This window comes from Ischnura elegans, chromosome 10, assembly GCF_921293095.1.
Source record: "Ischnura elegans chromosome 10, ioIscEleg1.1, whole genome shotgun sequence".
Classification (NCBI taxonomy): domain Eukaryota; kingdom Metazoa; phylum Arthropoda; class Insecta; order Odonata; family Coenagrionidae; genus Ischnura; species Ischnura elegans.
In genome coordinates, this window is record NC_060255.1 from 79926550 (window position 1) to 79944580 (window position 18031).

Sequence of the window (18031 nt, forward strand, 5' to 3'; positions counted from 1 at the left end):
TTCTATTATGCGTGGCAATAATGAAGAATGAATCAAATTTTTTGGGGGCAGTGGCACTCCGTGGGGCCTGAGGGGGCCCCAGGCCCCTCAAAAATTCATTACTGGTGTGAAGAAAAAATTTTTCAGGCTTGTCGATTTTCCCCGGAGTGTTCAGATATCGAGATTCGAGTTGTCAGGGTTCTAATGTTGATCATATAACTCTTCTAAAAAGCTTGAAAAACTTAAAACTCACTACTTATAAAATTTTCCTGGGAAGTTTGGGGCCCCCCAATATTTTTTGTAAGTTGGTATCCCTGTTGGAGGGCATGTAAGATACCAAACTAAGAGTAGCGAATATGATTTGTTTCCGGGTTGATACCGCAATGACTCATTTTTGGCGGACGACAGTTTGAAGTTTTGGACCCGAAGACGGATTTAATTTAAATTCAATAGTGAACATTTGTAAAGTATTGCTATAAACTCCATTTTTTGGCATCTTTTTCTCCATGATAAGGCAGTTAAATGGAGATATTTTTTTAACAATCTTCTATTTATTGTATGTACCTTAATAATTCAAATTAAAAATACGATGATTTACTTGCTCAAAATTTGGCACCATAAGGCGTCATCACTTGGGTGCTTTTATGAATATTATGGGACTTATTCACTTCATTATGGCCTGGATGAATTACTTTCAGTGGCAGACAATTTCATTGCATCTATTCAAAGTCACAAATTTGCATCTAAGAACTTGGCTGTTTAATTTACACTAACTATTTTTGCACTCTTTATGATGATGACCTATCTAACCTTATCCACGCATAAGGCTTTATGACGACACTTAAAGGGATAAGACTTTTTTTACGTCTGTTCCGCATTGGCGATTGTAGGAATGTCCCTTTGTCTGCCTTGTTGCCATTATCATCTGCGTCGTAATGTTTGATCTGGCAATTTCTCCCACGCCCCGATTCGCGGAAATTTCTCCCGCGCTTTCCCGGCTATCACGCCAATTCTTCGACTCGCCCCCGAGTCCTCTTTTGTTTTACGATTCTCCCTTCTCCGCATGCGCTGTCCCCAACGATTCCCAATTTACGAGCCCTCTTAAGGGATTTTTACTGCAAACGTGTCTTATTTCTTTATTTTTCCGAGCGTCTTCAGCAGAGATGGGTGTGAATATTGCCCCCTTCTTTTATCACCGTCAAAAAAAGCCTTAGCAACGATAAATAAAAGGCGACGGTGTTTATTTAGCGTCATCGATTTATGACGGTGCTTTTCCCTCGTTTACGCGGAAATTGGCCAATTACTTTCTCGGTCTCGTGGTGGGAGGAATTGCCGTGCCATACCATATGGGAAATATCGGCTGATGAGCTGGAAAATGTATCTGTTGTCTCCCAAGTTTTCCTGTTGACTTAGTAACGGCAGGATGGTGACAAAGCGGAAACGGATAAAATCTTTGCTAGATTTTTACAAGAAGAATATGCAACCTAAAACGCAATTAATCCCAAGGACCTGCATCGTATTAAATTCTGGGCAACATTCTCCCATCATTTTGTGCACTATTCCGTGTACTTAATAATTTTGATGTCTCTTAACCTTGAGTTTTAACTGTAAACGGCAATTCGCCATCAGAAGGAAAGATTATCACGCAGCTGAAGGATTGATTAGAATTTTAAGCTTAATTTACCCATTATTTTATAATTATATTCGCCACTTCTATGCATTATTGAAGTTATCGTGGTTCAGTTTCCGGTCCATATGGGTTTCGTCTCATATCAATGAAGCATGTGCAGCATATATCATCAAGAAGTGGAATGATTTCTAAATTTTAGAATACTTTCAAAGAATTCGTTGAGATTTACTTAGAAATGTATACAAACTGTCAATCGTGAGTTTTGCATTGCTTAACGTAAGAAAGTAAAGAAATGTTTTCTGCATTTTAACTTCAGTTGCCTGTTATAGCTCGTTATAATATTCAGGATGGAAAACGGATGTAGGTTTTTTAACTTTTTTAATGTGTGTCATCTGATAAAAGACTGTTCTTGGCACTAAAAATTGATGAAACTAAGCATGCCTTAAAGAACTTTAATGCGTTGAGGACAATTTACTTTGACTAGCTACCAAAAAGTAATTTATTCAAACCTGGCCACAGCTTTTAGACGTTCATGCATCTAAGTTGTATCTAAGCATAAAACTACCAATCTATGAGATAGCTAAGAAATTGAGTTTCAATTCAGTATATATATTGATTCATCTTTGATACCTAAGGAGTACTTTTACTTGTTGCTTGCTTTACTAGCCCCGGATAGATCAACTTCTTTTTTGGAATTTTCATCTGAACCAATGTATAAAAGATTATACCAATAACATCCATAGAATCATTACCATTGGGTACGAAATTTATCATGGTAGATGTATGATTAAAAATAAAGTAAATTCTCAAGAGTAGTTTCCATAGATCTGAGAAAGGAAAAACTCAAAGGCAAAAGTAGATGAGAAAGTTGGATTAAACATTTAATCCTGAATGGTGAGTAATTTCACCGAAAGTCTTGTGGAAAAGTTAGAGTAATTAGATATACGACGAGATTGAAATCAAATACTCTATCTCGGCATCTGAAGATTCCGTGAACGTTCATATTTGATGCGGAACCTGCGTAGTTTTCGTTCCCTGACTGAAAGAACACTCAGAAACTGGGAAGAGAACATGAACATGCAGGAGGGTGAGGGTATCTAGAGGTAACGATTTCACTAGTAGAGCCTATAGTGCTATTGGTGTGCAAAACATTCACAAAACTTGGCCTTTTCGCTTGTAGATTGAGTTAATGCAGACGAGGAGAGTTTCCATCTAATTAAAAGATGAAAAGCCAACGTGGTAAAGTATTAAAATCGTGAAATGAAGTATTACCATACGGGATAAAAATAGCGTATAATTAAATACATGTGACTACGAGTTTTACGATATTTAGTAGAAATGGCTAATAATACTTGGGAAAATAAATTTCAGGATTAAATTATAAAAATTGATCCAAGAATTGATTTTTTACATCAGTTAAGTAGTACGTATTATCTCCTAATCAGACGGATATTCTTTCTGGAGTATATTCTACAATATTAAATTTTGCTATATTGACTACCATGACCCTTCTTAAATCTATTTTATCACTAATGATTTTATTTTTTTTAGGATGAACCCGTTTGAGACGAACTATGTAACCAAAAGTTCCTTTGCTCCTCATACCGGTTGTTGCATGAAATGACTTCGGTACTTCCTGCCTCGTTTTACCTCCATGTACGTATCAAAAAAACCAATTATTTTGCCTAAAAACCTTCCGTTCTCAAAACATATTTTCATGATACCGGAAGCATCTGGAGATATCCCGGGAAAGCCGTGCTGTAATCATCAGGTCGATTTGCGGGTTTCTCTCTTACAATACGGTTTGTCCGTCAATCCCTATATGCAATTGAGTGATGGTCACCTTGATACGCTATAGACCGGAGTGGGCCATGATATCACAGGGTTGATTTCACGGAGGTTATTGCTGGCCGCATCGGTCCATTAATCTTTCCTCCGCTGACCACCCACCTTTTTCTATGCATTTCCGAGATGACTTGTGGCTATCAGTTATTGCCCCACCATCGAGGCCTAAGTACACGATGAACCTTGCTCTCTCAATTTCAGCGATCTCAGCACGTATTGGTTTCTTCCTGCCTTCTATGGCGAAGGTTTTTTTTTTTGGAGAACGCTTCCATTGAGAAGGCTTCCATATTTTCAAGTACATATAATAGTAGGCATTGTTTTACGGAGAAACTGGAATAAAAGCCGGTGTAATAGAAACATATGAAATTGTTTCAGGCCTGACGTTTTAAAAATACGATATATCCAGGATGAAATATAAACAAAAAATGGTGATTTTCGCACTTCAATATAGAACTCCACTGCCGGCGTTGGTTTTGACACCCTTCTTTCCTTGGCTCTATTATAAATACATATGAGTGTGTCTGTTTCATCACCTTGAAAATCACATTGTCTGTTGAAACCATGGTTTCCTTGGAGTGATATTTTGAAGTGTGGAAATTACTATTTGTTGTTTATATGAATGGTTTATGGTAATGGCAATCATAATGATTTTTATTCTATATTAGGTAAATACTCTATAAAATATTCGTACCTTTGTACGCAGATACAGATAAATATTCAAATGTAAATAATAGTGTATAAATATTTATACAATGGTTTTACTGGATTATAGGTGCCCCTGTGGACAGTATATCCGTTTTGGGGTCACCGACTGGGCCATCACAGATGAGGTTTGCTGCTACAATCACATAAATGCTATCATTGGTGCTGGATAAATAGATTTTTAATGGATTTATAGAAAGAAGTAGAAATGAATTAAGCGCACGGGGAATTTGCAGAATGAGAGCCCAGTACCGTTGCATCAATAGAGGCGTTCATGCAAAAACCTTTGCACGGATGCTAGTGATATTTGAAAAAATTAATAGCGTGGGGTTTCGTCGATGTTGAACTAACTGGAATAGTAGGGAAAGGATTTTGACCACGCAATATCGTACTTATTCGTGTAGTCTGTATGAAATGCTTTTTTTACCCATGCCTTGTGAATCCTAACCGTAGGTCATGGAGAAAGACATCTTGGTATGAAAAAACATGTCTTAGGAAAAGGACGTCTTAGGAAAAGGAGAATTATACCTCAAAAAAGACAGCGAGGCACTTTGTGTCAATATCCTATCTGTTGCAACATGCTGTTATTCTTCAGAATAGTGATAGATGAGTTCAAATATGGATTTATTTTTTTATGCAATAAGCTAATAGTAGTGTAAAAATGAGGATACTGGGACAGTCGCCATCTTGGATTCTCCGCCATCTTGAATTTTTCGATTCGATATATCGATTTAACGAAATCCAAGCGTTTTGATTGGTTGTTTGTGGTCACGTGACCTAAAGTGGCGCCTCGTGGTGGTTGAGGTGATGAAACAAATGAATAAGAGGGTGCGCTTGGTTTAGGAGGTATTTTTTCGCGCACTTTTTTTTGAAATGTATGGATATCCCAGCGTTTTGATTGGTTGTTAGTGCTCACGTGACCTATAGTGGAACCTCGTGGTGGTTGAGGTGATTAAACGAATGAAAAAACAATACCCTGTTCTTTTTTTCAAGGAGAAATCAGAACAACAATTTTTTTTAAATGACTAAATTTTCTTTATTCAATATACATCCATATCGTCCTCAAGTTGAAGTATAAACTTAATACAACGCAGACGGCTACCTTTCTTAGCCTCAACGGTAATATAATTCACTTTTGATCGTTGATGGTCAGTATAACACACAGGTTTAGGACCGTCAGTGGAAACACATTTAAGTCCTTTAGCGTAGCATCGAGGCCGGATGCTTTCGTACACATCACACCAGATGATTGGGTGCTGCTTTTCCGCAAGGCGCCGCTTTTCCGGATCGGTGATATCATCCTGATGAGTTATATTAAATCTCTCCACTACACCACTCTCATTCTTGAAACCTGAGAATATCGCATTCTCTCCGATATAAGTAAATTTCCTCTTCTCGTATCGGAATACGCAGATGTGCTCTTCCTCAAAATACAACGTGAGCACAAAATCTTTACCTCGATGAGGGATGTGTATAATGTAAGTATCAGGATCTGACTGCCTCTCCACCCGGAGGTCAGTATTCCCCAGGGTGGCTACAGGATAACCTCGCAGCTCAGCAACATTTCTGGAGGTCATGTTAGCTTCGAGTGAGTGAGCGGCTGCAGAAGCTCTTAGCATCTTAGCAACAGTTCTTGAGCTAATGTCAACGTTGAATGAGCTAATAATCTCGGGGACCACGTATATATACACTTATTAGTGAGACAATAGGGAGGGGAAGTTGATTGGGGATGCTGGGATTTCCCCGCTTTTGCTACAAGCTTAGTGATTAGCTGTTTGAAAGTGTGGTGGATTGCGCATTCGTGAGGGTGAGGTGGGGAAGTTATTTTTTTAAAAAAGAAACACATATGACGAAATAAAATAATTATATTTTTTTTTATCATTACATTGTACATCAATAAAAACACCAGATTCACATAAGTAATTAATCCCCATAAAACATTATTATAATGAAAAATAAGACAGAAATCATATAAATGAAAAAATCTTTTTTCCACATAGTAGGTCCATCACCATTTCTTTGAGGTAAAGGAAATCACATCACTGATAAATGTATATGTTTCACTTCATTGTCACAGTCTCCATCACCGCCAATATTTTGTTCTTTGACACATTCGAAAGAAGCCACTTTTTCAACTTGGAGCAGTTTTTCACAGCACATGCGAAATCATCCTTCCTATGAGTCAATAAAGAGCACTCAACTCCCGATGATTCAAGTTTCTTTAGAGAGGGAACGTTAAAATATTTTTCCAATTCAAACACCGTACGATCGCACGCGTATGAAAGGAATTGACACTTTTCCACACCCTTTGCGAATAAGAAGTCGTACGACCTGATTTGTTCCTTCAGAATTCTGGGAAATTCCTCGTATGATACGGTTCCCGCATCAATGGGAATTCCATGGTAAGATCTCACCAGCCATTCATTTCTCACATTGTCGTCGTCCAACTGCTTATCGGAAGGCATCTGGAATACCCACGACTTTCGTCGGTCATATTCGAGATCCTCGATAGCAAGTTCGCGAACGATAAAATTGTTTCCCCCATCAACGAGCGCTTGGAAATCCAAGACCGCCGCCTTTATTTCCTTGCCTCTACTGGGGCACTGTTCAGTGTGATACATCCTTTGGGAATGGTATTCTTAACTTGCTGAATGGATTCTCACCAAAGGTGATACACACCTCATCGAGGTTGAAATCTTCCAAGGCTTGCAAGATCCTACTCAGATTGTGAAGCACTCTACCTCTTCGATTTTCAAGGTAACCTAAGATTGCATTAATCTGTTCAAATGAGTGTGTAAACGTCTCCCAATCAGAGGCGTTTAATGGTACACGTTCTTCTTCCCCCACAGTAATGTGAGGTTTACCAAAGAATTTGGGAAATCGGATTAATGATTTCACATACGCAGGTTTCGCTGCACCTTTGAAGTAGTCTGTTATTGCAGGTTGTTCGATTTCTAGTTTTGTCCAGTCATCCCACTTTAATTTCACAGTCTTCCCCAACGATGAAATCACCACACAAGGCCCGGAGAGATAGAGTGAAGAGTCTATGAGCCAACCAATTTCAACTGATTTGCCTTTGCCGATGGTGATGGGTGTGTCAAGAATTGATGTATCAACTTCCACGTCTTCTTCCTCAGATTCTGATGATGATGATCTCCGACGTTTCCCGTACGACTCCTGCATCGTAACTGACCACGTCTAAGGAAGTATGTCACTTAAATGCGGATTTTGTTTTTTTGCACTTTTGCGAGCGCGAATGGCTCTTTTGCTCATGGATTTTTTTTCTATCAGAGCACAACACTTTTGCGAGCGTGGATGACACTTACGTCGTCTCCTAACTGATCCAAACTCTTCAGAGAAGAGGCGAACAACTTCACAGTCGTTTAATTCAGGATTCGGGAAAAGGGAGGTGAACTGAGATAGGGACCCTTTGGTGGACTTGAAGAGAGCATACAGACAGCAGTATTCACCACAAAGATCTGATTCATAATTTTGTAAACGAGTACGGTTAAATTTCACAGTGAAAGGTTGAAGAAAGGTAATTATATCTTGAACGAAAGGAGGGAATCCATAAGAGTCAAAATACTCGGCCTTCTTTCTTGACTTAGGGACATTAACTGCAACCCAGTGAGTTCCTGGGCTACCAGAGGGATCAAAATTTATCACATAAGTTCCATAATTAGGATTACTGGGAAGTTTATCTGAAGGAAAAACTCCGCGAAAAGACGCTCTCGTGCGAGAGTCTTTTGAAAGGGATCGCTCGATGTCTTCTGTTTGCATGCTTATTCATTACTTAGACTTTCTGTACCATAGCAACTCTATTAAAATCAATGGCGAGAGCTGCTTCATATTCGGCATACACAATTGCTGTGACAGCATTGGGTAAAGCATCCTTGAATGTCATCACTAATCGTATATTGCCCGTCTCCGGTTTGGATATATGATCATCGTTTCCACTTTTGTCTGGAGTTAAATTCCAAACAAATACAGAGCTCCCATGGGTGAACATGTGTAAAGTTACTTGATTTCCCCAGTCGTTATGATGCACACCTAAAGTGGAATACAGTTGCCTAAAGGGCTGTACGGCATGATTGCTCGAGCCATCGTAAGACATTTCAACTTCGTGAGGAGTACCATTGACGTACAGACCGCATTTGGTCATGCTGTAATGATTCAAGCTGAACGGGTTTTTAGACCTTCTACCATGAAACGCATCATCATCTACTAATGCTACCATTAATGTGATTGGGAGTTTACCTAGTATGAGATTATCACAGGTTATTTCCGAATTCCCTGCAGAGACAGAAAACGTTTTAACCTCAACGTTCTTGTATGGATAGAAAGCGACCTCACCCTTCTGCATAAGTCGATTATGTGATAGAAGAATTGAAGGACTAATGTCAAAATGGGGTACTTTGAGAGTGGCTTGGGTTATCTTTAGAATTGATGATCCGCTTTCACCTTCTTTAATGTAAAACTCAGGTTCGGCCAACTTGAGCACTATGTCAATTGAGACACCATTTACGAGGTAGTGTGGGAGATTGAATAGATCAACGTGTAGCTTTCCTTCTAATTCTCTCTCATTACTGTTTGCAAACCATTTCTTTCTAGCTAAGAATCCCTTATTATGCTCTCCTTGCTCATTCAAATTATCACCGGTATCTAAACACCACCCATCACACTCAAGGTGTGTACGTGCGGCATCGTTACCATAATTCAGCAAATTTTCAAAGTATGCGGCATAATTGTAATTTTCAGAAGATGTCATTCTGTCCCCGTTAAAGAATACGTTGCATTGAGAAAACATGGAGTGGAGGAGATTATTGACAACACCGGGTTGGTCCGCATCGCTTGACTTATAATCTGAACCGTCCGATTTACATAACTTTACTCTGACATTTAAGACAATTCCACTAAGATCCTTGTATAGATCACCGTTGTCCTTAATCGAAAATCTCAACTCCTTAGCACCATCTAGAGAGGAAACGGGCTTGTATTCTATAATTCTATTACCAATAATGCTCGTTTGTATAGGCGGGCGTTGGAACATTTGCAAACACGATGGAATGTACTCTGACATGATGATAACTCTTCGACGACTGATCGTCTATTAAGCAATTATATGAAATTATTCAAGTATTTATCCAAATATATCACGTCCCTTACGTGATTGCCTCTTTTTGCCTGGATTTTTTTTGTGTTTTCGTAGACCCCCTCCAATCTGCTTAGACTTCTTACTTTGTTTTCTAGAGCCAGTGTGGTTTTTTTTCTTTTTAATCGCAACTTTACGAATTTTCGCCCGTTTCAAACCTGATCCGCTCATTTCCCCAATTTTACTCTCTAATTTTGTTTTCAAGTTACGAACAGCTTCTCCAGAACGTGTTTGTAAGATTTCTTTGAGTGATTTACCGCTGTTAATGTCCGATAGAGCTTTTAACCCAGCCTCCTTAGCCTCTTTTCCAACAGCTCTGGCACCGCTAAAAACTAAAGGTCTGACAAATTTCCAAAGACCGCTGAAAAAACTTCCCAATCCCCTGCCTCTCTGTCTATATATACTCGCGCGATACACTGGGCCTAAATCACCACCAGTCTGAGAAAAATATCTCATATATCGATCCACATCCCTCGACATCACGTCTATGAATGAGGCGTGTATTATCTTTTGTATATATTTATGAATGCCTAACAAAGTGTAGTACTAAGGTTGCAGGATTCACGCTGGATGTGAATGGGAAAAGCTCACCCATCTTATCTCTTAGTTCAATACTCACGGTATCGAATTCTCTCTTGGAGAGTGGGATGTAGTATGGCGGATTGAATAGTTGATGGTTTCCCGAACCAATATTTATTATCCTTATGCATGAAATTAACTTGTCTCCGACAATTTGAGGGTCTACCAAGTCCGTGTAAACAAATACTTGCTGAAGTTCATCATTTTCATTTACCGCAGATCTTTTCCGTCTTATCTGTTTATTAATATGCATTGCATTTGTTAAGAGATTATGAAAACCTCTCTGAAACTTCTTTGGGGTGTTTTCATAGAGCGTATTCAATAGTTCAATCAGGGTGTAACGAGCACAAGCCAACCGTACAATGTGGTTAGTAGCCGTAACAATTATTGCTATATGTTCACAACCTTTACTGGATGTGATATCTGCCTTGCTGAGGGATGCTTTTTTATCCGCATTCAACGAATTAAAGAATTTCTCCACAATTATATCAAATTCAGTGCGATGTAAGTCATTGCTTAAAGATTTTCTCATATCAATGAGCATTTTATCAAGAATGTATGTATGATGATCGAGCAACTTATAAGTTACCCCCTTCACAATCTCTATCTCAATATATTCTCCATCATACTGACAATTTCTCGGTGGTGATTCAAAGTCTGGTAGAATAACTTCCACAAGTCCCACTACCCATTTACCGGCAACTTCCACTCGCTTTTGTAGTTTTGATCGAAATTTGGCTATCGTGTTCAAATTAGAACCCGAGCTATCACTCATGAGGGTCACGTAGAAATCTCCTTGCTCCATTATTTTAACTTGTTTACTTGAGATGCTGCGATCCAACTGTTGAAATCATCACCATACCCCACCCATTTAACCAAGTATTCAAGCTTCTTCCCAGTGCCCCTACTCTTTAAAATCTTTTCTATTTCATATTCTTTATTCTCGCTAACTTCCGTCTTTGTCAGCTCTGAACCGTAGAATTCACCTTTTATACGTTTACCATTTAAATCATTTAATTGATATGTAGGAACAATTAAATTTTCATTTATTTTAACCACTGTGAAAATTTCCTTGGAGAAATTCTGAGTATAACCCTTTGTGAAAGGCGATCTTTCTTTAGATATACGAACAAAGTCTCCAACAGAGAAACGAGGTTTCCTTTTTTTATCACGTGACGTTAAACGAAGCGCTACTTGGAATGCGTTTTTATCACTCACTTTAGTAGGAGCTATACCAATACTGGAGTGATAGCGCTGATTGTAAGCATTTACGATTTTTGGTAATGCGGTCAGATAGGAACGTGAATTTGATTTGGTGAAGTATCGATACATAATACTTTTTAACGTTCGGTTGAATCTTTCCACTACGGCGGCTTTTACGTCAGGATTGTTGGTAGTGTAGAATGTAATTCCCCGAGAAGTAAGGAATTTCCTAAATTTTTCGTTATTGAATTCTTTTCCCTTATCGCTCTGAACTTTCAAAGGCTTTCGACCATCTTTTAAGATATTTCTAAAAGCTCGAATAACATCATCGGCCGACTTACTTTTGATGGGCTTTACCCAGGCATACTTCGAGAATATATCCACCACAGTGAGAAGATATTTATATCCGGAGTTATGTTTTTTCAAATTCTGAACATCATTCAGATCGCATTGCCAGGTATCGTCAATATAAGACACTGTGTATCTATTCCTCTGAAATTTCTTTCGCACAGGTCTGTGTAAAGTGTACGAATCCTGAGCCTCCAACCACTTTTTCACATAGCTTCGCGGGATTTTTTTCCCTATACCCTCCCAAAGTCTACCGACCGTTGAATAACTGGCGGGATTTCCAGGATCAAAATAGGTTGAACTCAAGAGATTATTAATATCAGTTTTACTCAAATTCCCATCATCATTTTTGTTAACTTTTTTTTTCTTCGAACGACTTTTGCTTTGTGGAGTTAAGACGGAGAGAATATTTTTTTCGGTTTTTTTGCTCGTTTTCTTCGAGGTGATTGGAACAGAACTTTTATTTCTCTTTCGGGAGATGAGTCTTCTGACTTCACCTCCGCGGAGCTTATCTCTCTCTCTAGATTTTCCAACAAGTCCTCCATATTTCCCGCTCTTTCCAACGTTTTTTCCCATTGTTCTCCGATTTTGCGATTAGCTCGCAAAATTTTTCTACCACTGTTGGAGGTTATTTTTTTCCTTTTTAAACTCCTACTTCTTGTTTTCAATTGTTTTTCTTCATTGACATTAGCAGCTGAATCTTCTAAGAAAGAATATGAAATGGGCCCACCTCGTTCACTCACTGCGTTTAAATAAGAATCCAATTCCCGACGATAATGATGCCACTTTTTAGTGTCATCCATATCACTTGATAGAATCTTACGCATACGATCATCTAGATTTGTGATGTTAGTTGTTAATCGCTCTTTCTTTAACGAGGACGGTTCAATGAGAATCATCTTTTTCAGACTCATTATGCTAAACCGGCTAACTTACTTATTAGACCACCTAGCACGGAACTTACTAATAAGGATAAGAAACCACCTTTCTGTTGTATTAAGTTTCGTTTCTTGCTAACAGTGATTTTTTTACAACTCAACTTTCTGAGTAAGTTCTTGTGCTTTCCCAATTTCTGTTCTAGCGACTTTTTAATCCTATATTTTCCACTTAAAATTAGGCTACAACAATCACCCAAGGCTTTTATTTGATCGTCACTCAGCTTACTAATTATTGCCTTTCGTAACTTAGGTTCAGCAGTCTTTAAGAGTACGAAAAGATGTTTGTTACGTTTCAACCTCTTCATATTCCGCAGTATTTGTGGGTACAAATACTATCGCTTTGCATTCGTCGAAAATTTCCGTTCTAAATCGAAGGAGATCGTTCGTTTTCTGATGAAGGTCGAGGAGTAAGTAAGTGAATGGTCTGCATGTCACTTCATTAAATATTCTTAAGAGCTCATCCGGTTTTTTGGGATAAACTTGTCTAGCAAGGTGTGAGAATTGTGATTGATCGCGAGGGTTCTTAAATACCACTAAGTACTTCACGTTAAGTGAAATAGTACGTGCTTGTGGGCTCTGGTAGAAAACATTCTGCGTTATAAGAATGACTGAAATACCTAAATGATGTGAACCTCGCGTGAATACTTCGGAAATTCTTTTATTGTAACAGTCATACATTAAATCATCTATTACATACAGAGTGGGCATCTTATTCTTGCTTCCTATTTCAAAATTTGGGATATCATTTCGAAACATTACAGTGGTATTCTTGAGCGTGTTTAACTCTTTATCTTTAGGTCTGCTGTAACGATTACAACACCAAATAATTTTTTTTATCTCAACATCGATTAATTTCGAATTGACTAATTTTAACACGAAACTCGTTTTCCCAGAACCGGAGGGTCCGGCTAAAATGCAAGTGAAAGGATGTTTCCACTTCAACATCTCATTGGCTTAGAATGGAAAGCAGTAGAAACAATCTGTTTTTAAGTATTTTTTCACACCCCATCTACAAATTTCTCTTTACTTTTAATAATATCATTTCAGAAGCTCTCCATTGAGTTATTCCCCTCTAATTTGTGTATAATACTTTTCAAATTTGCTATTAATTCTGGGAAGACTGACTTCTTGCGACAGTGGACTCCAAATAATGATATAGTATTCATACCAGCTTTAGTTAAGGTATTGTTGAACTCGTTGAATTCAAAATAGTTCCGACCTCGGAAGAAATATAAGAGCCCATTTGTGTACCGAAAAGCTGAAGTAAGACCTGGAGGTAATTGTGGGAACACCCTGGACAATCCAGAAATGCTCATTGGTCTGAATTCACATTCATTTAACTCAATCACAAAATTATCACTAAAAAAGACATAAGTTCGTCCCGAGTAAGTGTTTACAACGGCTTGAATCACTGTATGTTGAGGGTATCCTATATCTATTATTCGTTTAGGATATCCATCCACTAATTCGATGCTGGGAAATCTTATCATATAGACAACACCGTCTACGAATATAACTATCTCACCAGAAGGTCTCTGATATATAGCATCTATTTTACTAAAACTGTTCGGAAGAAACGTCAACCAGTCTTTGATGGAAATGGGACCTTGAAGACCTCGATTTGGGTCTTCCAAATCTAGTAACCAAACCCATTTCTCGTAAAAAATGTACATCATTCGGTTTGCTATTAGAAAAGTATTAAGATCCATTTCAACGTCGCATAGTGACGTTTTTTTTATAGCTGGCTGTACAGCTTCTGTCGGTGTGATTTCATCCGCATTTTCTACGCTCTCATCCTCCTCAATTTCTTCATTTTTTTTTCGAACTCCGTATAAACTTTGAATAGCTAACACATCATCCTCATCGAGATCTAATTTATATCCATTCATGTATTGTGCATACATGATAGCATTCTGATTAAGAGAATGAGATATGCCTAAAGCATGACCGATTTCATGCACCAAAACTTTGTACAAATTAATTTCATCGTAACCAGTTCTATTATTTAATTCATAATAGAAATTTTCATCCATATCGATGTGAATTTCAACGGTTCGACCATCACTTTTAGGATAATCTGCATGAGCAATAGCGCCTCCTCTCCCGTTAAAAGAGGCAGGACATAATCCTCCCTTTTTAAAATTTTTATGTGTAAGACGAGTATTCATAATTACTATGTCTGGATTGTCTAAATCATGCATGAAGATTAGATTTGTATTTCGACTCCAAGCATCGAAAGCTGCCCTTGCCAGTTCATGAAGTTTGGCATTTGCGAAAGCGTAACGCCATTTTAATACAGATTTATTCCACTTATAGTAAAAGAGTGAGTAACTTATATCATCTGGTACACCACAGCGCGGTTTGTTTATCAAGTTCATTGTTTCCTCATTAAGCTCCCCATCTATGCTGAGGTTGTTATACTCTTGAAAATTTTTTATAGCATCCTTAACTGATTCGAGCCTTACTTGACTTATTTCTGTTGTATTCAAGTTAAGATAACCATATTCGCTAAGGTAACTCACTACGCATGCTGTATTATTAAGTGTGTGATTTTTCCCTAGTGAGAAGAAAAATAAATTTAAGAAAATGAGCAATTTCATCATTCTGCACATTTCAGAGTCTTTTTAAGAAATGAGCTTTATAACGAGTGACCATTTCAATTTGTAATGCGTTTTTTAAATTATGAAAAAAGGTAAGCGAAAAAATAAAAAAAGACGCCTGCGAATCTTCTATAGATATTTCAACCGACAAGTGAAGCAATCCATTCGCAAAGGTGGTGGACCATCTATTTGCGTTCTTCCCTTGTTATAATGTTCGGTACATTTTTCATATCTCCAATCCCTTATACCCCGTCTTTCCATTAATCGCGTCATTTGACTTGGAGCTATTTTTAACACCAGCGATGGAGGAAGATGGGCAATCTCAACGTCAGTTAGTTTTGAAATGCAAGGATACTTCAAGAATTTCTTAATTGTGGAATCCACTTTGCTAAAAATCTCTTCGAATGAAGGGTTTGCTGCCTTACTCGTATTTTTGCTGCTCATGGGGGTAGATGAAAGTGAATGTTTCAAAGGACATTTTGTCTCATTTTCAGCGACTTCTGAGCTTGCACGCTTTGTTTTATACTGTACGAATTTATAAATATCTTCTTCTTTATCCGGTTTTTTAAAAATAGGGGGATTATTCAGCTTACACTCGCATTTCCCACATTCGATATTTCTTTTGAATCTAAATCTCGCCATTTCCTCTGAAATTTTCTTTTCATCCAAAAATGGTGGGATATCCGCATGATTTTTCCCACAAAAAAATTCCATCAAGAATTTTTCGAAGACCTTCGCTTTAGCTCTCTCATCAGCCAACTCACCATCAATTGGTAGGTTTCCAACACCATCCAAGCGGTTGCTGTTCATGATTGTAAATGAGTATCCCGCTGAGGAGAGTTCAGTATTTATAGCAACTTCACAAGGTCATATTTTTTTTGCGTGTTGCGAAGAAAACAAGCATCGAGTATTTCAGCAGCGATAAAGACAAAAAATTCTTGCTGCCTATCAAGAGTCTGGAAAGGCCTCTCCATATGATCTTTTGCGGTCTACTTTATAATGACCCCAAGGGAGGGTGTTTATTCCATCCTCACAGACGAATCTCTTATCATCGTTTGCACACAAAGCAGTTTTATTTATTTCAACGGTGTGTATTTGATGTTTCTGCGACCTTATTAGTGTCATTTTCCTATATAATTGAATTTTTTCTTTCAAACATGTGACATAGTCATCAAATGTTAAGGATTTATCGATTACATTCTTCTTAATACCTTTGGCACGCTTTCCTTCCACATCACCTTGAACACGGTAGGAATATAATTTACTTCTCAGTCCTACAAAATGAGTCATTATCTTTCCTCCACATTCATCCTTCATCTTACCAATGACTTTAGCGTTGTTCGCTGAATAGCATGGATGATCTCTAGGATAATTGGAAGTATCATAGGAAGATAAGTCTTTGACCAAATCGGTATAAAAATCATCAGACATTACTTCAACAATATAACTATCTGTATCCATGTACATGAGATGTACGTTATTCCCATACTTCGGTTTAAGATTTTCGTAAAAAAATTGGTACATAAGTGTTTTTGAAAGATCCAGAACAGCCTGTCCTATATACAACGGTTTATACATTTTAACAAAATTTTTCCTTTTATGAATCGCGACTAAATTCTCTGAATAAATTGTGCGATCAATGAAGAGTGAACTAGATATCACTTTATCAAGTCTTTTGGGATTGCAAACAAGTTCAAGGTCAATCCTTTTTCTAACATTTTCCATTGTTTTTCCAAAAACGGCATTGTTCATTAATTTGTAAAAATCTCTATCAAAGTCATTGTTGGCCAATTTGCGTTTTTGTGAATTAATATCAATATAGGTCTTCATCCAAGGCGATTGTTCAAATTCAATGACCCGATGTATCTTTTTAAGCTTCAGACCAAAAGAAAGCGCTTGCTTCAGTGCTCTATAGTGAATCACATATCGCTCTTTATGATCAAGCGTAGTCATTAACTTTTGATGTTTCCCAGTTGGTGGAATTTTCTTCTCAGGACAGAAGGGCAAATCAGAGTGCAAGTCATGCAGTTCGCTAGGATATTCCAAATCCACCTCTAGAATATATCCCTTGTTGGAATTGTCTGGAACATTCATGACATCTACATGGTCTATCCATTGAAAGTTGGACTTTGGGAGAGGTTCTGACAACGCCCAACCATATAAATTGTTAGCATCTACGTATGCAATATATCTGGAATCTAAACTAGGGTTGAATTCCTTCATATGTTTATTATTAGCTTCGGAGTACCTTTTAACACACTGGCTTATACCACCACGAATTCCCTTCTCCATCATAAGTATCATATCATAATCTGTTAAAAGATGAAGTACCACCCCTGTGTGCTTCAACATCGCATCAAAAGACAGTCCTGGTGCGGTATAATACCAACCAGGATCTAACTCATATGTAGATAAACATACGTCTCTAAAATTTTCAAATACATCTGCTAATAACAAGACGTCTGTTAGCAAATATAGGTCAGAATATCCCCCCAGAGATTTACACTGGAATTCGTTCCAAACCGCCTGAGCAAATTCATAGTCATCTGAACTAATAGTTTCCTGGGTAAGGGTGCTGTAAAACTCATCAATATTAGGTAATCTATCCTCACCAAGCTTTTCCCACGAATCCACATACTCATATGGGAAGATACCTTTACGCATCACGAGATCACTTTTATCACCAAAATTCTTGGATAATCTCGTAAATTTATCTTTTGGGATCGAGCTAACCAATTTAGATAGGGATGTCCCTAAAAACCTAAAGCTATCAATGAAACGATATGAAAAAGTCTTATCTACATTTTTTCCAAACGAAATGTACTTCTCTTCATTATTAGGGATGCATGATATTTTCATCTCATCACAGCCGAGATGTGGGACAATCAAATGAGCATCATAATGTCAAAGATTATGAATGAAAACAGGTAGGTAGTCAGGCACTTGGAAATTCACGTTACAACTCTTATGAGCCGCCCCACGAAATTTACCCGTTAAATGATCATGATCTTTCACTCTATCCGAACCGAGCTCATTTTGACATATATGACATATT

At 37.8% G+C, this 18031-nt stretch overlaps 2 protein-coding genes across 2 annotated transcripts; both read right to left on the reverse strand.

Annotated features, from left to right (window-relative positions):
* Nucleotides 1–7949: 7949 nt before the first annotated feature.
* LOC124166464 (uncharacterized protein F54H12.2-like) lies at nucleotides 7950–8924 on the reverse strand. Its single transcript, XM_046543994.1, has one exon. The coding sequence runs from the start codon at nucleotides 8922–8924 to the stop codon at nucleotides 7950–7952; it is 975 nt and encodes a 324-aa protein (XP_046399950.1).
* A 7000-nt stretch (nucleotides 8925–15924) lies between these two features.
* On the reverse strand, nucleotides 15925–17640 carry LOC124166465. The gene has a single exon (XM_046543995.1). It carries the CDS (start codon nucleotides 17638–17640, stop codon nucleotides 15925–15927), a length of 1716 nt encoding a protein of 571 aa, XP_046399951.1.
* Nucleotides 17641–18031: the final 391 nt, after the last annotated feature.

Coding starts and splice junctions, on each gene's coding strand:
- LOC124166464 (XM_046543994.1), bottom strand. CDS start 8,924: ATGACATCTTCTGAAAATTACAATTATGCCGCATACTTTGAAAATTTG.
- LOC124166465 (XM_046543995.1), bottom strand. CDS start 17,640: ATGCGTAAAGGTATCTTCCCATATGAGTATGTGGATTCGTGGGAAAAG.